Raw genomic sequence first — 20,018 nt, 5'->3', positions numbered from 1 at the left:
AACACATAAACGCCAAGATTCACATCGAGTGTTTGGGGATTAACGACGCTGTCAATTTATTTATTTGATCGTTTAGCACTGTACTCAAGAAACTTGGTGGTGTACGGTAGAGGATTATTATTAGTAGAGAAAATCACAGTTCTCTTGTCATTTAAGTCTGATCTTAGGAAAGTTGCTGACAAATTCTCACACGTGACGTGCAGATATGTACACCATATTGGTGGGAGACAAATTGTTCTTAACTATAACGATTTCAAAAACAGTAACGCATCACAAAGGTCTAGCCTAAGACCAATTTATTCAGTGTTTTACTCAGTACTCAAGAATATTTCATTTATACGACAGCGGTCACCGTTATGGTGGGATGAAACCGGATAAAGCCCAGGGGAAACCCACGACCATCTGCACGTTGCTGGAAAACCTTCCCACGTAAGGGCGCAGAAGCCAGCTTGAGCTGGTCTTAAACTCACATTGACTGCACTGGTGGGAGGCTCCTGGGTCATTTCACCGCGCTGGCTGCTAATCCCCTCGGCTACCAACTTAATAATTTACTGGGGTCAGCTGTATACCTAGTGAAAACCATGCAGAGTGCCCGGAGTAAACCATGCAGAGTGCATGGAGTAAAACACGGACATTCGCCAGGTATCAGACAAGTCTCTTGACGTAATGCCGTATAAACTTAGGCTGACCAAACTTTGCGACATAGAAGCTGGTCTCTTTCTGCTAGGTTACTATCACAATATCCCTGAGTCGACCATGCATCCTTGTAACAGGACAATCATTCCGCCTTCCTGGAACATCATGTCCAAGAAAGTAGACATTGTACCCCTTTCTGTTAAGAGTACACAGACAATGGCAGACAAACTTAAACTGTCCATGTCCATGAACCAACAGCAAATTAGAGGCACCCAGGATTTGAATCACATGAGCCCATCCAAGATCCCACCTGTTTTCTTGTAACATGCAGTTATTCAGTGAGTTACTGGACTATATTGTTGGTAGAGCTAACACTGTTTCTGAGAGCTACCAAGACATCTCAAAGAAATGTTAACCATGTATAATGTGGTTATGCCTTAGCTTGCATAGACAAAACAAAAGAAAAAACCCACATTTACAATATCACCTTTTATTACATGAAGTAGTATGTACTACCGTTTTGTACACTAAACCACTGCAATTCTTGTTAACATAACATTGACAGTAAATAGTGCAATAATCTTACAAATATGAAAGCGAAACTGACTGTCAGGTAGAACATTTGTAACATAAACGGTCACATATACACAAGTGCAAGACCAATTTCACTAAATAGAATTTCCTATCCATTCCCATGCTATTTGTAGAGCTCCGATAAACAGGGGGTGTTTTTAAGGTTTCCTACAGCTGCCATGGTTGCCTTTCCATTCACAATCCTCTTTGCGACCTGGAATTCAGAAAAAACAAACAGGTATTAACACTGGAAAATTTTAGTATGATTAAGTGTAATGGTTCATCGCCAGGTGAGTTACAATAAATACGAAGTCAGTCCCAATACCTAGACTGGTTAACCTTAGAGAACCAAAACAACACATAACCAATTCAAATGGAAGGTGCATATGCAGTTGTTCATACCAATGTTCATCAAAAAACACACTGAAAAATTAAAGCATCTATGAAGAGCTTATACTACACACAGGGTCCCAGTCTTAAGTGAAATATTTTGGAGTTTGACATTAAGCTGTAATCAAATAAGAAAACAGAAAGATGAATATGGGACTCAGGATACAAAAAGCACACATAGTAGATGTAAGTCACTACAAGCAGTTCATCAAATAAACATTTTATTATTTCACAAGTGGTAAGACTGGCATCCAGATTCAGTCACAAACAAAATTTTAAAGTTTGACAAATGTGACAGAAAGAAACTATATACAATTTTTCTCACTTGATACTTACATTGACGACATCACTAACAGAGACAGCATCGATGGCCTTGTCAACCTCTGAGAGGCGGATCAAGGCTTTCTCCCCTAAGGCTTCCTCTCCCATATCAAACAAGAGATTACCCCCGTCCTCACGCTGCATGTGGATGGCTGACTTCAGTTGGTTCCTACAGCAAGACACACCATACGTTCACAAACGTATGCATCAATGTACAAACTTACAGTACAACATGATCATACCAATTAGCAATACACCATTTTTAAGTTTATCCCAACTAAACCAGAAGAGCGTTAGGTTTACAGATGCAGGGAATGAGGCCATTTTTTAATATTTACAACACTACTGCTCATGAGTTCTTAGAGCATTAATTTCACCATAAAGTATAATTTATTAATTGAAAGACCACATGACAAAATGTCAAAATTTTGTGTAACTGGTCACACGGAGGTAAAGAGTTCTTACTTTCCACGCGCTAGCTCCTGGTCTGTCACTCCATTCTTTGTCACGCTTGCAAACTGTGAGAATGCAGTCTTTAACACCTTAGTAAATAAAGGACAGAAGCAATCATGGGGTAGAGAGATAAGATTTCATTGTAACTAGTCACTATACAAAGCAGAATGTATAATTTATCATGAAAATAAATACTAAATCTTGAATCTTAAACAAATCACATAAACAAGCCAAGTCTTACCTTTCCTATGTCATTGGACTGAGCTGCGGCACAGAATCCAAACAATCCCGAGGTCTGGTAGTTTGCATTGATACAGGAAATCTGAGCAAAACAGACAAGAACTTAGAAGACCACTGTACTTGATCTAAAATTTTTTACTTGGTTCCAAGATTTCCGTTGAACTTAGAAAGGTGTCATGAGTTTTGTTTGGAAGTTAGAATGATATCATACGCCACAAATGGAAGATTCAGTACCAAAAGTAATTATATTTTATTAATTGTATTTGCCTCAAAAAGTACAATTTTGTGCAATTTTTCAGGGTGAATAAAGAATGTACAATCTATTTATTTTCTACCATTCTTTAATGGTGCAATCTTTCACATATTATTGCTTAAAATACACCAAAATCCTTTGTTTTTTCCTTTAAATAGATAGCAAGAGTGGCCCACTTACTGCAAACGGCTGGGACGTAGCTGAAGATGCAGCCTGAGCCAGATGAGCGGCTGATGTGCCACCACTGTATTTGACATAAGGCCCTGTTCCCATGATCATCTGGAGTACTCCGCTAGGCAACAGGTCCTTACCATTTATCCTACAAAATAACCACAAACCTATCCGTGGTAAGCTTCTCCCAAGAATGGCAATAATATCGGTTCATAAAATACATGCAATAAAGTACACCTGATTTCTTTATATTCCTAAGATCTCGAAAAACCCAGCACTTTCAAAACTCTGCTGTAATTTTAGTTAGAATTAGAATGGTCATTAAGTGCATAAATCACACATCTGTTATGCTAGCACGAAATACACTACAGATCAAACAAACTTAATATACGAGAGCACATTTAGATCAGCTGTATGAACATAAAACATTGATAACTTTAGATTAGCATAAACACACTACAAAGGGCTGTGCAAAGTTATACTGAACTGATGATTAGAAACTGCTTCATTATGTCCCAATAGCTTGGTAGACCATGCATTATGTGATAGTTATACACACATGCATCATTCATAAGCGCATGCAGCTTCTCAATCTGCTTTTAGCCATGGATGATTTACCAAACCCAACAGTTACATATTAACATGCAGCATGACAGCAAGCGGACTCAACCCATCCACTAGGCAAAACTTAAAGGTGAAAAAATCATGCCATTTTTCTGCTCACAATAACGACATCTGAAAGTCTACACATACAACTATCAGGCAAATGCTGTTCTCCGAGAATTTTTGTCATGCATCGTTTTAAAAAAATACAACATGCTTTCACAGAAACCCTTCCTTCCAGGTTCACAGACTTGACATTGATCTTGTTCATGAAAAAAATGATATCCTACCCTTTCTTTTCACAAGAAATACTATTAAGAAAGAATTTTATTAGTATAAATTAATCTACCCAGAAATGAAATTACATGAAGCAATACAATTACTCAGAACTCATATAACACAAGCCAAATATGAATCTTTTTTGAGGATTTATCCATGTGACCAACCTACACTTACATCCATGCATTAGTTTTAATACAAACATTTATCATGATCAGATGCAACTAATAATCATTAACAATATCCTTCAATTTATGCCAGATGTCACACGGCAAAACCAGTGAATCTTACTTCATACTGACAATTCTCCACAAAGCCACACAGCAAAATGGATACTGGTTCATTCATATAATGCATACAAGAAGTTATTAAATTGGTTATTTAAGACAAAGTGTTGACGTACATGAACTCAAAGAGAAATAGTTCCTCTGTTAGTCACTCAAAAACAACGACAGAAAAATGTATATTATGAAAGTACATGAACTTACGATGGCCCTTCAACTGCTACGGCAGCATACACAAGAGGGTTATCAGTGTTCTTTCTCAGCTCACCTGTAACACAAAATCAAATTTGTCATTAGAGATTCAGGGTAGGGCCTTCATCTGTTTTCTTGGTAAAGGAAAGTGAGCAGAGCCTATGGGAAACCACTGAACATCACAACGTGACTGACAAATGTTACAACTTTGAGCCAGGTTATTGCGTATCACCTCATTGTTCAAGGGTTAGTGATCCTCCAGGACAAACCATTGGACAGCCGACCTTCTATGAGCACATGTAGCATGTAGCCTAGTTTTTTTATTTGTATCTGCCTGCTAACCTAGATAAAACCACAATGCACAGTTGGATGAATTCAACACTAAACCACCTGATTAAAAAAACTAATCAGCTTCCTTGGCCCAGGATAGGTTACCTGATAATCAACATGAATCATTCTTCTACACCAGTAAAAGCACTAAAGAATTTTGACACGAAACCAAGTAATAGGTTTTATATACCCTGCTACAATATTTGCTCACCTCCCAGGTAGAGGACAGGGTCTCCTTCATTGCCTGTGGGGTTAAACGGTGTGAATTTACTGCTCTCTGCACATAGCTGATCATGGTCCACTCCAACACCAACAACAGCCAAGCGGTCACAGGTGAAAAACTGACTCACATAGCTCTGCAGCTGGAACATATCATGTAGGAAGGAGTTCTAATTTAGATGTACATCTGTCATCGAACCTTAGTAAATAGCTTGCCAGAAATTTATTTCAAATCTACATGTAAGCATGCATGTCTTTTCTTTAGTTAGGTGCTAAAATACTTACTATATACTGGTTTTCATTTCATATTACCATGTGCTTAAAATTAAAATACATTCAAAGTAACTTACAATGATTTTATGATAAAGAAAGTACTTGGCTATCTACAAGTAATACCATGTGGGACACAAGTACACTGCTCCCTCTAATTTAAGTGGATCGATTTACCACGAAATCAGACTTAACACCATGGCGTGGTGTCCCTCGTTTTTTTTTTATTCACCTCAGGATCAAAATCTTCATGGGAAAAAGGGCAAAATTGTTCTCACAAGTACGTCTTTAGGCATCACTTTTGACAAGATTTGAGTGTATATCAAGTGTTTATTAATGTAAATTTGTAATATGACGAATAAAAACTGTGCTGAGAATTGCAATCCTACCGTACATGGGTAAACAATGAGACATGCTTGAGGTGGAGCCTAGGAACAATCGTGATTTCAGCTGAATTGCTTCCCTTCACGCTTGTTGGGTCCTATTAAAGCCCTCCACTTATGATACTGCCGTTGACTCCTGGTTGTTTACTTTTATTTTCTAAAACGTAAAGCTTCAATGATGAAATTCAACCACTTCTTTCAAATCGCCATGAGGCTTGCCTGCCAGATCAGTGGCAATTTGGTTGAAAAACAATATCAATCTGTTCAACTCTTAGGTAAATAAAAATGGAAATATATGTATTGTTGAGTGACCCTTGCTCTACCAATGATTACTTGGTAAGAATCCACCTTTGTGTTCATTTTGAGAGACAGATTTGTTGTCACCATTCCAGCGATGTAACAATGTGTCCCCTCCATCTTTGTTTTCTTACACACTGTCAAAGCAGATTAAGTTTTGTTCCTTTCAAAGTACATTATTCCATAAAAAAAGTAAAGAATTCTTGACATACTCTTGTCGTGCAGGCCTAAAGTTCGCCTTTCTAGAAGATAACAGGCTCTCGATTCATGGATAAAGCATCGGTAAATCACTTGTTCCATTATTTCAAGATTTATTGCGAGACATGCAAGAATTTTTATAATTATTGTTTTATTAAACCGGGTAACTCAATCAACACAAGTACCTGAAATTCTTGTGTACATTTTGTATCATACCGTACAATTGTCATCAGTCACATTCAAAATTCTGCTTATCCCATCCATTACAAATTATCTCCCTTGTCAGGATTCCATTTTGCACAGATTCCAATACAACACGATATGAATCTTTTGGACCCGGATGAGCGTGTTATTTCGAGGGAGCAGTGTAATACTCTACAGGACACGAACAAATGCACACATAAGATATCATTTGAATGTTCTTTAAGTCAACTATACTATGTTTCAGCCACTACCACACTCTGCAGATACACATTAAAATGGCTGTACTACAAACGAAGAAATACAAACCTGCTCTGAGGTATATTTGCCGATCATGAAGCTTGGTGCATACAAGGAGCAGCCTAGAGACCTCTTAAAAGCTGCCTCATGAAGTAATTCAATCACCTCTGAAATATAACAATAATACCTCATTCAGCCTAGATTGAGGGAGTGGACTAGAGCTTTCAAAAATACCAACCTGGTTCAGTTGCACTATACTCATACTGGTGTATCCTGTATGTTTATCATGAAAATTAGAACCATAGGTCCAATACCCTGTCCTTCATATCCTGGATAGAAAAATACACCCATGTTTAAATATACTCAATATATGTTGTTCACACCGAATCCTATATATTTCTTGTTGGCTGTAAATTCTAGCCTAGACAAAAATATAAGTGCAAAGACAAGACAAACATAGAGACGTGCTGAAAACATACACAGACAAAATTTGCCTTCACAGAACGTAGAATGCTTTGAACTTTTAATCACAACACACCAAACAGATGAGAGCACATAATAGCCTGAAAACCCTATCATACTTACCAACATTAGGCTGGGTCTCCAAAACAGCTCTATCAACCCTAAGCCTGGCCTGAACCTCAGCTAACTCCCAGGGTTTGAATACAGGACTTGTTGTAATGTCCTTCATAAATCCAAGGCCAGTTTCTCTGAAAAATAAACAGAGATCATGTAGATGCACATAGATAGTGACTCATTTAATGAATCATGCAAAAATACATACATGTTTTAAACAAACATTAACAATATTAAAACAGATAGAGAAACCAAAGTGAAAGACTAACATACATATAAAATGTAGATAATTAGCCAAATATCCTAGTGTTCTGTTGAAGAAGTGCAAAGGATGGGCTTTACAGCATTAATATCAGAAACAGATTAGGGAACAGACAACCTGATCAGTACCCTCATTTAAGAAACCATTCAGACTCCATACTGAAGATGTGAATCAAGAGAAACTCACACATTGTCACGTGTGCAGTCGAGGCTGTAGTGAATGTACTCCCGTCCAGCTGAGCACCTGGAATGAGAGAAATACATGATAAGCAGAGTGATAATATTTTTTTTTTTTTAATCAACTGATCGAATTCCCTCAAAACATATTACATGACGTAAAATTTTACCAATGACTATTAAGGACGCAAATTATTTCAGACTCTGAGATTTCAATTACTGTTAGCTGGTGTTCAAAGTTTGGGTGGGAGAAGTGGGTGAGTTGTGGAAAGTAGGATGACATGCAATTGGAATAATGTAAGTTTAAGAACCACTATAAGTACATCATTTTGAACAAAAATTCTTGGTCATTTACCATAATTATTGTTTTCACATTTAGAGCTTACACATTTTATCACTCAATGCAATCAAAGTTAACACTTACGTCAAGTTGGATCCAATTTGCTGTAAACTTCTTATGATCTTAAAGCTGCTGGAATTTCTTGTGCTCTGTAATACATGAAAAAAGACACGTTGTTACACACACAACAGGCCTTCATACTAATTAATAATTAATAATAATTTATGTAGTATATAATCCACCATCAGTAAATTATTACTTTTATACAAGAATCTTTAAAAGAAATGTGTGACACATACAATCCCATTGACAAATTTAACAGCTTTGTATGTGCATAAATCAGATAAAGTTATTTGCTATTTCCAGTTGGTTGCTTTAGAGATCAAAAATCTGATCAGCTCCGATCGACTTTAATCAAGAGGTTCTTTAAGCCCATATGAACATTATCTGAGGTGGTAACTTCTATTACCATCCCATCGTTTAAATTAGCTATTACCAATATTTTGACATGGAAGCTGGAAATCTGATTGTAACAGCCCCAGTTTAAATAGGAACCTTGTTCACCTCAATATGAACCTGAACCTTCATATGAAATATAACACAACAGAACAGAAAAAAGCACCCAGTTGTCGACAGTTGGCCTTTAGTTTGAAGTCTGACGTTGCAGCTGTTCTCTACAGCTAATAAAAGAGCAACACTTCAAAATAACACTTCCTACTTGGTACCCACGCTAATTTCAGTTTCTAATTCACTTCTGCTACAAGCTATGGCAAATGTTCATACCATTTGAAAGCTAGGTTTTCAATGAAACAGATATTTAATGTGGTAAACACGCTGCCATTAGGTAACATGGGCTATTGAATGAAAATTAGTGACCAGCTCGAGTACACTGCAAGATGTCGTGACATTTCTACCAAGAATATGAATGTGACTTATGTGAACCTGCAAATCAAATATGATATCTTCAACTGAAGCAGTTTGACTTATACTGCGATCATGTCATTCAAACTTACAGATGATCAAATAGGCCAACAAATGAACTGGTGAACAAATGGACATCGTGATGACATTATAACATGCTCAGCAAAGTATGAATTAACTGTATCAAATAAAACCCTTATGCAAGTCATAATTTTACAAGGGAGATTACTGTAACTTACCAGTGAAGCTGCTACCCTCAGGCAATGTGTCACACCTAAGTTGTCTCCATCTTCAAAACGAGAGCCAGCGTTGACGACAACAGACACTCGCGACAGTGGAGAATAGTTCTCCACAGATGCCACAAGTACACCATTAGGCAGCTTGGTTATCTGGGGACAAAAAAAAAAAATTTCAGCCAACATAATGGGCAACTTTGTAGGAATCTTAAATGTGAAAGAAGTATGAAGGTGTGTGTATTTACATGGGTTTTTAATGCCTTCTGTCTGAAGCAATGCTCATTACGTCTACAAATAGTACTGCTTGTTGTAATTGCAAGAGCATATGTTGGAACACATATTTCTTTGAAGTTGTCATGGTATAGTAATACCTAATCAGAGATCACTCAGTGGTTACAGCTAGCTGATATATGCCCATTCTTTGTCCTATACAATATGACTCTGTTTTATAGTTCTGATTCGACACAAAGTCATATCTCAATCTACCTCTCAACAACAACCGCATACCCCAGGATATCGCCTAAACCACCATAAATTTGGTGCAGGAGTAAAGCCAAATGGCTAAGGCATCTTTGAAAACATGGAGTCTATTCAAAACAGTCATACTGTATATAGGATTGGCTCATTCCATATAAAATTTGCTACATCTGGTTGGGCAATAATTAAATTATTGTGATATACATGTAAATAATGGTATTTTCATCGAATGTTATTCTGTCACTGGATGACATTAATCTGTTAATCTCTACTGAATAATCATATATAAATAAAACATCTGCACAAGTTCACATGTAATTCACCTTTGGATCCTGCTTTGGCAGATGTGACTCTCCTTGTTCAGCTCTGGATGCAGCCTGGGATGCATACAGCCGTCTCTGAAAAGTAAAGCTCATAAATTCACTTCACTAGAATCTAACCTTAAATAAAAGAAAATGTTTACTTCATATACCAGCACAGAAGTTTCCAACTGCCTTTTTCCTGGAACATCCAGATAAATTCTCAAATCAGTACACTGTCTCACACTTGAAATTTCAGAAAGTAACACTGTATGGACCCAATTTGTACCTGGTTAGAATTGCTATTCTACTATACTTTGGATTTTAGTTCTACATGCAACGTTGAATGTCAACATATCTGAGATCAGAGACACACACTTTGGAACATACTGGTGTCATGATTCATTTCTCATTTCACAACACTCGACCTTGAGGGGACATGTTCATCCCACTTGTCAATCAAATGCATTGATGATCATGAAGTTACAAGAATAAATAGATAATACAGATGCACATACACATAAATTTATATAAAAAAAAATTGATATTCTAGAAACAAGTAATCAAAACTGACTGACTGCAAACATGCTTCACCACCTTGCCTTGAATGGGATTTTGGACATTTTCTGAGGCTTGCACATTTGTAGCCACATGTGTGTGGCTCAACTCATCTGATGATGTACTAACGTACCAAGTAATACAGAGCAAAACCAACCCTGGCAGAAATGAGAAGGGACTAAGTAGCAGGTTCCACGGGCACGTGTCTTGGAGATTTCCTTGAGATACTTCATCTTCTGTCCGGCTATGAATAAGTTGGTCCCTTACGTATTAGCTCATACATATTCATGTAGCCCAACAACACAGACTATAAATACATTATCATGTGGGAATGGTTTTGTGGATAACTCTGACAATTTTGAAGAAGCTAGTGAAGATGAAACGACTCAGTTAGAACTGTCAGCAGTACGAGCTCCGTCATTTACGATTATCTTCATCAGTAAGTTCCCTGAGCAAAATTAAGCTTCCTGTGTTTAAAAGGTCAGGGAAGACATGCGAGGACATGTCATGTGAAGTAATGGAAGATTGCATGGTTTTGTTGAAAGAAAACAAGGCTTTCATACTCCAAGATCAAGACCCTTGCATCAAAAACACATTGATTAACAATATATATTTACCAGCATGTACACAGAAATGCTTTAATCTCCTTGAGACATATAAATATATCAGGTCAGAGGTTGTTATAATGCATTTCCGAGACTTTCTGACAGGAAGCAGGTTTCTTTGCTTCAATTTGATCAGTGAAGTGGGTGAAGCTGACCTGCTCGATATGTTAGTACATTGTTCAATCAGGTGTCAACTTCACTCGTGGAGTTAGCGCATTTGTTGATAGCAGACAAGTGGACATAGCGGCAGAAGGGGAAAAAAATTGTTAATTTGTGTTTCTTTTTCACACTTTTACTGTCAAAGAACTATGTAAAAGGTTAGAGTAGGAATAAAAGAATAAAATTATTTCTAAATTAATTTCACAAGAGTTTGCATTGACTTGAAATCTATTCCCAGATTACATAAGTCTGAGCATGGGTTAGCAAGGAAATTGTGCTTTCACTCTTTGAACCGGACATAGCCGGACAGCAGATACGACGGATGGTATCCAAGGCCCATAATGTGGACTCTCGCATATGACTGTTAGGTGACTCAAACGATAGGCCTACATGTTGTTGTTGCACGAAACTAAATGCACAGGTCAATTTGCGTTTATTTGCTCAAATGCCATAGTCCTTAATCTGATGAAATTGCCATAATTTGCTCTACAAAGTTTAATAAAAATGGAACATTTACTCGAATCCCTGGAATAATTCCCCTGCTGGCTGATTTTGTTGCCATCGTGTCGGACCGGCCTGTATTTCGTCCTTGAATGTAGTGAATATGGCCGACTGACGGTTTCACCCGATTATTTCCGGAAGTGGTTCTTCGGTTAACACCGTATGTTTTCGGCAAACATTACCTCTGCCGCAAACAAAAAAAAAAAAAAATAGCTTGCACGTGGGCAGTATCGCCATCTCAGTGGTCATTGATTAAAATGTTGTGTTTAAGACTTCTTGCTATTTATAGACGCATAAGAACTAAAATTGTATCAGCTTTTGTATGCTAAAACTATATATTTATCCTTTTCAAAAATTGATATATTTATATAGTAAATATATAGAAAAAGGCTCACTACTTTTTTCTTCTTTTTTTCCACACATTTATATTCATAACCGTATACATTATATAATTGATTGAATGGTAAATTGATCTGCGATTAGAACAAACTGAACCTGCTGATGATCGTGAGTTTTCCCGGGCTCTGGCCGGTTTCCTCCCACTATAACGCTGGCCGCAGTCGTATAAGTGAAATATTCTTTAGTACGGCGTAAATCACCAATTAGATAAATAAATAGAACAAACTGAAGGTATACATGCAATGTATGACAGACAATTTAGAATACCTATAGGCCCTACTTCAGGTGATCATATAAGTCCGCCATACGTTTAAGGCGACAGCTTCTCCAAGGTTCAATATAGCCGTCTCTACACAGACTATTTTCCAATGTTTTACACCTTGCTTATACATAGGTGTAAACATACAGCATAGGGCTGATCTGGATTCATACAGGCCCAATAACCAACAGAGGTCTGGGTCCACAAACCTATGAACTGAGACCGGCAAAATTAAAGCCATATATGTATAATTACATAATGCTATCTTCTTGGTCCTGACGGTTCAAACTGTAAAGGTTTTGTAACTAACAATCAAAAGGAAATTTTAATGCCGACATTCAACTGTAAGCGTTTCACTGATCAAGTTTTGCATGTTGATTTAAACAAAAACTGCATGGTTTAACAATTCAATTGACTTTCTGAAAGCAACAGTTGAGTTAGTTTAATGTTTCGCCCTGTCTTAATAATCCATACTGTGATTCGGTAGGCTGAGTATACCTATATCTATAGGCCACTTAGGATATACAAGGGCCCATCCGTCTTCACATTTTCGCAATCCCTCTTCGTGTAGATAGGCCCAGCATATCCACCCCATAACATGACGTAAACGCGTAACTTAGGCCTATGACTGCTTTCAGATGTACTGTAAAGTATCTCTCCGATGTCGAAGTCGGATGACAATTAACTATGACCAATAGGCCTACAATCCCCATTTCCGACTTGTAGCGTTAGGAGTAACAGGCGCAGATGCATGTCTGAGACCCTATGCCTGTCATCGATCGTTCATGTTGCCGACTTTGCTTTCTTTCAGTAGCATTTAGAAGCTGAGTTGGATAACATAACAAATATATATTGATCACAACTTATATTTATTCTGTGAGCGACGTTTCGGTATAGGCACTAAGATACCGTTATCAAGCATAAAACGACTTTATAGACTTGGGTGTCATTTTATGCAGCTCAGATGTATGCCGTGACCGTCGTAGATTATCGCCGACTTAATCCAGACCGACGTAATTTTAAGTTAAAATGTAATGCTATGGCCAATCACCTTTAATCTTGTTGACTTAATCCAGACTGGTGTAACTTTAGTATCTGTTGTATATAGGGCCATGAACAATTATCCTTAATCTTGCCGACATAATCCAATTTCACACTTTCCTCTTTCTATATGACACAAGCATCTTGGTTAGTCAAACCATTTCAGTATGACAAATGGTCCATGTTTTGTTACGCCCAATATACCTGTGTGACATACACCTCTTCATAGCTTATTGTGAATGGATTGGGTTTTATACTAAAGGTAACCCATTTTAATTGAGAAAGAGAAAAAAAAGAACACGTTTGTGCTAGATATTATACGTGTGTAAGCCTGTTATTCCACATGACGAGCTGTAGAGACAGGGTAGCGGTGAAAAGAGGTCAAGATTGTCACAGTTGACTGCATGACTAGGGGGGTAGTGAACGCAGGTCCAGGGTAACAGACGCTTTCAGTCAGCACTGTTCTTGCTCCCCAGGGGTTGCCCTACCACCCACCGGGAAGATACTATACTTGGGACAGCATCCCTGCATCAGACTCGGTCAGCTGGTCGCCATTCCTCAGGACACCTGGTTACACCTGTGTGTGGATAGAGTGCGGGGTAAGTGTTGAAAATTTACCTGTAATCAGGACCTCACTGCTTACCTATACATCAACACTAATTACAAGGTCGACAGGTTGAGCAGTTATATTGGGAAATGTTGCATCCCTTAATTTGATTCAGGATGCTGCATGTAGCTATTTCGGAAGGCATTCGGGTGGAGCTAAGCAATGGTTTATATGGGACGAGACTAAATGTCGACCTACAGGTTTTGCAGTCTTCGCCAGTGTGTGTGTATATATATATATATCCTGACATGGTTAATTTGTTACTACACGTATACATACAGGAGACCCAATACAACTTGAACTACTCATAAAGCTCAGCTCAGGCCTGTGACTGGCACCTGGTCAAAGGAATTCATATCTATACTTGATCCTTCTATGGATGTACTGTACTGCATATATAATCTGTGTGACTATATTGTACAGATGTACACACACACAATTCACGGCTATTTGGCAACTCCCACAATTCAAAACTATACATTACATTCAGTAAGCTGAACGGAAACTCATAACGAGTTCGTAACATAAATAGTTGCTTTAACTCACATAAATTATAATGAATATAATGACTTATAAGCGTTTTATATAATGGAGTGAATTTCAATTCTGCTCGAGACGTTTGTATTAAGAAAGAACTACGACAAAAGAAACATCATTTGAGGCGTGGGCCTATAAAGGACTTACACTGCAGAATGAATCATTTAGTAAAAACTATGCATTGTTTATCTGCACTGGGCCAGCATGTGTACGGTGTAGATCGTATCTACAACTTTATGATTTATGACTACCCATAGACCCGGCTATGCTGCATTCTGCAAAGAATGCCGTCAATAGCCTTTTATCATGCAAAATTCTGTATGTGGTTTGAATTTTAGTGTTACGAACCTCACATGCTTGACAACAGACGTAAGACCTCACAGGAAGAAGTCGCACAGTTTGGGTCTAACAATACACAGAGAAAAATATTTGATTCTTAAAAGTATTTGTATCAACTGTACAAACAATGGCGACCTTGTCAACAACCTTTGGATCTCTACAGGGGAAATGTGACATGTTTTGTTAAATTCTGTTCAATATTTGAAGGAAAATGTGCTTCTGTTTCGGTCTATAAATTGATAAAACCAATGTATATATGGGCTCTGTATATAACCGGACACTGTAACAGCTCAAGTCGAATAAATTTAGTTACACGTTTCTGTATACCAGACATTCAACAGATTTGTTCAAACCAACGTGGCCTATTCCCTTTCGCCGACAAAAATCTTGATATTCGGCGAAATGAAATGTGTCATCGGTACATGTGTGTACATTGTATATGCATGTATATAAATTACCCGGGAAGAGTCATTATGTGATTTCATGCTTTACTAGAGATTGTTTGCAATAAAATTGAATCTGCTTTTTGATATTGCATCCTCATGAGTACCAGATTGTGCCAATGCAACTCCTCAAATCGCATGCATTCAAACGATATAAGCCTAGATAATACCCTCTGTGTAAACACCTGTCAGAAGTTACAGACAACAGTTAACAAGAACATCTACGTGTTTCACCCTCTCCGGGATAACATGCATGGATCTGAGTCATCTTTTGTCTGAGTCAGCACAAATTAATGTACGAATGTAAAATATGCAAGCTCGTGCATTATGTATGTTAACAGTTTTTGTATATATATATATATATATATATATATATATATATATATATATATATATATGTGTGTGTGTGTGTGTGTGTGTGTGTGTTTTCGTGCTGAGCTTAATAGTCATTAACCATACATGACATTTCCCACAAAGACGTGTACATAGGCCTATAAATGTATACTACTTAGTACATAGCAGACACATAGACAAGTCTTTACCTGTAGACGAGTCTTCTCACAATTCAACACTCAGCGAGACTATTTACTGCATGGCCTCTCTCGACATACCTAAAGATCTAATGCATAAGGTGCATGTACATGTAATTACAAATATCATGTGTGCTTTCCATTTTAAATATTCAGGTAAGTAGAGGTGCATGATGACAAAGGTTCATTACTATTGGCAGGAAAACAAAACGCATAGATTAATCATCATGCTAGAATTAAAAGTGATTTAATACCTAAGATCAGTTATTGTTGCGGATGAGGACATGTTTGCATATCAACTATAGCCCAGAGCAACACGCTCTATATGGCTCGAATACGCATATTATGTATACATGATAGCACTTCTGCCTCAAGCATACTGTTTCGTACAGATTATCCTGCGTCAGTATTTGACTATTCTATTATACCCCAATTATATAGACAGACTGAAATTAGCAGCGGGTTAGTTATTAGTTATTCGAATATATACTCACCATATATACTCTTATGTAAGATGATGAATGTTTTGTGTGTTGTAGTAATGTAGACGTTTGACCGGAGAAGGCCTTCCCTGAGAACGACATGAAGTGTCCGATAGCCTCGTCACCATGGCTGGCTATATGTTCGGTGCATTTAATGCTGATGCGAGGTAATGTTATATACCCCTGATGGATAGACTGTACATACTGATGTATTTATTTATTGATTTGATTGGTGTTTTAAGTCGAACTCAAGAATGCTTCACTTATACGACGGCGGCCAGCATTATATATATATATATATATATACCATAAGTGACCATATCTAACTCGTAACTGTTTTGTGTTTTCAATACCAGAGACTCTAGCCCGTGCTGTCATAGAAACTGAAAGCGCAGATAGCAAAAGCCAGTCTGTGGAGAGTCCAAGGTGAGAGTTGTGAATATACGAACTTTGTGAACTCTATAATGTATAGGCTTTTTATGATAATTTGATTCTCAATTGATGAGCAAGTTGGCTGCACATTGCATTGTGTATATATGAACCAACTTACAGGATGGAGGAGTCACCATGTCTCTTGCAGCTAGTTTTATTCTAAACACCAGTACATGCATTATACTATTTGAATAATTATAAACTCTCACCGTTTTCTTACTAAGAAAAAACAAATGAAAAAAATTTTGTCTGTATACTATTCGAAAATAATATTTTGTCTGCTTCTTCTATATAACAATGTCTTCATACCATCCACTGGCTGGGGTGGAGTAATGGTTAGAGGCTCTCGACGTAAATGGTACAGTTTCGGGTTTCAATCCTAAATTCTAGGAAAGACGATTGCTGAGAAAAATGATTCAGATCCAGTATATATTAAATTTTATTTAAATTAAACCACAGTAATAAGTTCACGACGGCTACCAGCCATTATGGTAGGTGGAATCCAGAGAATGCATAGCACGGGAGCCCAGGGCCATCCGCGGGTTGCTGGTAGACATTCCCCGTACGACCATCGTTTATATGTGACTGGCTTTTAAGCCTACAACACGAATTTCACGAAAATGTACTGAGATCTTCAAACTGTGAAAACTGTCGAACAGGCAACAGTCTTTCAAAACGATGGTGTGCTAACTATCTGCAAAATACAAATATATAGCTCGCTGTCCCAACAACTTGAGGACAAGTTTTTGGCTATATACGTAAAAAGAAGAGAAAGGAACATTGTTATAGGATTTGTTTTGATACCGCATCACCAACATGTATACCTATACTCCGCCTAACCCCATATTCGTACACTCTGTTTCGCAGGCTTGGAGTAGAGATCGCGCTGTATGTGGGCCTGGCCTCACTGGTTGTAATATTGGCCGGTCTTTTGTTATATTGCATCACATGCATACAGGGTAAGATTATATGTTCGTTCTGTTCCCATAGCGAAGTTCCTAAAACTGTAAACATATTATAAATGCGTTACCCCTCTTAACTTTCTTAAAAGGTACCTGGAGGACGATGCATGAGGTCACCTGTAGTTTAGTTTCACTGTTACCACCAGCTTTATTTTGACCCAGTGCATACAAGCGTGACCTTCGTAATTCGTATCCTGTAAAATGGATCGGCATTCCGATATATATAAAATCGAGATTGTCATTGAAATCACAAGAAGTAAGAATCAAGATTAAAAGCGTGACACGCAAGCAATAATACTTATCTGAGTGTACTGTGAATCACTGGGAATCAGTAGTGGCCACGCATGAAAAAGACTTTCATTGATCTGAATATCGTATTGCCAACTGAAAGTATATTAGGCTTTGGCCAGTATGGTGCCGTGTTCTGTAAAGGCATTAAAATAAGTGACGTGATATAGACCTATTCCTCAAAGCCATGTAATGATCGCCTCAGCTAAAATGAAGGAATATATATTTAACAAATAATAACAACCAAGTTTTTTGATTTTCATTTTAGGAACAAAAAAGCGGCACAAACCTGTCAGACGTTATAACAAGCCGGCAACCATCATAATCAAACCAGCCAGAATGAAGAGCCACCATCAACAAACCCGCGTTATGCGGCCAGTAGAACCTGTACACCCTGCCGTTCTGGACGAATATGAAACCCATTCGCTAACCATGTACATTCCACCCGAAGACTAGTCACTAAATCATGTGACCTCATCTACATACTCCACTCGCATACTGTAAGGTGTCCCGGCTTCCTATCCCAAGCCAGTAACATTGACACGACACATTCTGAAGGACTTTCGACTAAGAACCTCTAGCTTCTAGCGTAAAGGCAAACTTATGAAGTTTGGTTCAATTATCTATATGGTATAGGTTCGCGTATGTTTTTTTCAGAAGTACATATACATGTATCCGAACGATAGCATCGGCTGTAATCTCAGAGGACAATTGAAGTTAACTACATTCTATTAAAATATGCTCAATATGCGAATGAAGAGAATGCAGTTCCGTAAGGAAACTTGTGAACCGAAGGGATATAATGAAAATGCGCGAAGTTTATCTTAATCATTTTTTTGAACACGTGGCTCGCCCTACCTATCATTGCACTACTACAATTAACAACGCATATGTGATAACCGACAAAACAGCTAATGTTGTGAACGTATCGGTATCCCGTCGCAGAATGACTGTGGGTGACCGTTGTTAGTAACTTTGAGTAGAGTCTGTTATGTAAAAATTTGTCCTGGGGTAATAGGCGTATGGTACGCTATAGTGGGCAGTAACTGTTACAAAACGCTGGTCGCCGTCGATAATAACTGCTTGTTGTGAGTTTTTATTTATCTTTTACACCGATAGATGCGCTAGGAATGCTACGAAACCGTAAATGTGACACAACACATACCATTTATTAGGAAAACCAAAAAGTACAAAAAACGTTTCACGCATTTAAATTCTTTTTTCGCTCGCAAGAGGTGCGCTTGAGATCATTATGATGCTTGTGCGCACAAGATCTTTATTAGATTGTGCTCTTGAGACGAGATAATTATATTATTTGCTCAAGGTCTTTATTATGTAGTTCGTACAAGATCTTTACGTTGCGTGTTCTCGACTACTTGACCTATTCATGTGAACGGCAAAATTCTGTACTGCCATTGGTCATTTCTCTCAAGCCCCCCTGAATCTTAGTATGTCAGTCATGTCAGTGTTAATGTTTGTTCTCTTCAAGAACTGCTTAACCCATGCCTCTTCTACGCTACATAAGTTACCCGACGCGCACAGGAAATCGGTACAAAGTCCAGTTTTCTTCTATAGCTGTGTAATGGAACTTCACATCAGCTGGTACCTCTCAAAATATTTGGCATGTATGCTTATGTCATGAAATCATCCGTCGCTGTCCTTTCATGAAACTTTGAAAACAAAATTTCTCTTAGTTTATATAGACAATTTTCGTGTTTAACTACAAAAGTTACAAAACTTGTTTCACGAAATTTCGAGGCTACAGTCTATATATGGAGAGAGTATCTGTATTCATGGAGTGACTTATTAGGTTAATAGTGTAGAACAGTGTGTAGTATTGGTAATAGGGCTCAATTACAGTTACAGATAATATTCCGGCAAAGGTATCACTGTTGAGGAAACAAATCTCACGTGCCTTGTTACTAAGTTATTGCTTTTATCACCTGGAATAAAACTATACCTTTTTAAAACCGAAATCTTGTTTTTGAATGCAAATCAGTTAAAAATGTTGATACATGAGCAGCTTGGCTTTCACTCCACCAACTTCCCAATCGAA

General features: G+C 37.8%; 2 protein-coding genes across 3 annotated transcripts; one reads left to right on the top strand and one right to left on the bottom strand.

Annotated features, from left to right (window-relative positions):
• Positions 1–1,287: 1,287 nt before the first annotated feature.
• Positions 1,288–11,745, bottom strand: LOC135480897 (cytochrome b-c1 complex subunit 2, mitochondrial-like). Its single transcript, XM_064760829.1, has 14 exons — positions 11,660–11,745; positions 9,845–9,919; positions 9,048–9,197; positions 7,972–8,036; positions 7,558–7,614; positions 7,119–7,243; positions 6,603–6,700; positions 4,937–5,087; positions 4,408–4,471; positions 3,047–3,185; positions 2,615–2,695; positions 2,386–2,462; positions 1,936–2,089; positions 1,288–1,423 (listed from the first exon to the last, which is right to left on the bottom strand). Exons 1-14 carry the CDS (start codon positions 11,702–11,704, stop codon positions 1,334–1,336), a joined length of 1,371 nt encoding a protein of 456 aa, XP_064616899.1. The 5' UTR covers positions 11,705–11,745; the 3' UTR covers positions 1,288–1,333.
• Positions 11,746–13,766: 2,021 nt separating this feature from the next.
• Positions 13,767–19,856, top strand: LOC135461380 (uncharacterized). Of its 2 annotated transcripts, XM_064738445.1 has the most exons (5): positions 13,767–13,941; positions 16,338–16,447; positions 16,637–16,706; positions 17,580–17,671; positions 18,231–19,856. In XM_064738445.1, the coding sequence occupies exons 2-5, from the start codon at positions 16,381–16,383 to the stop codon at positions 18,416–18,418; spliced, it is 417 nt and encodes a 138-aa protein (XP_064594515.1). In that variant the 5' UTR covers positions 13,767–13,941; positions 16,338–16,380; the 3' UTR covers positions 18,419–19,856. The 2 variants fall into 2 exon arrangements, with proteins under 2 accessions (XP_064594515.1, XP_064594517.1); XM_064738447.1 differs by lacking the exon at positions 13,767–13,941 and having other exon boundaries at positions 16,320–16,447.
• Positions 19,857–20,018: the final 162 nt, after the last annotated feature.

This window comes from Liolophura sinensis, chromosome 1 (assembly GCF_032854445.1).
Source record: "Liolophura sinensis isolate JHLJ2023 chromosome 1, CUHK_Ljap_v2, whole genome shotgun sequence".
NCBI lineage: Eukaryota > Metazoa > Mollusca > Polyplacophora > Chitonida > Chitonidae > Liolophura > Liolophura sinensis.
This window is presented reverse-complemented; position numbering and strand designations above follow the sequence as displayed.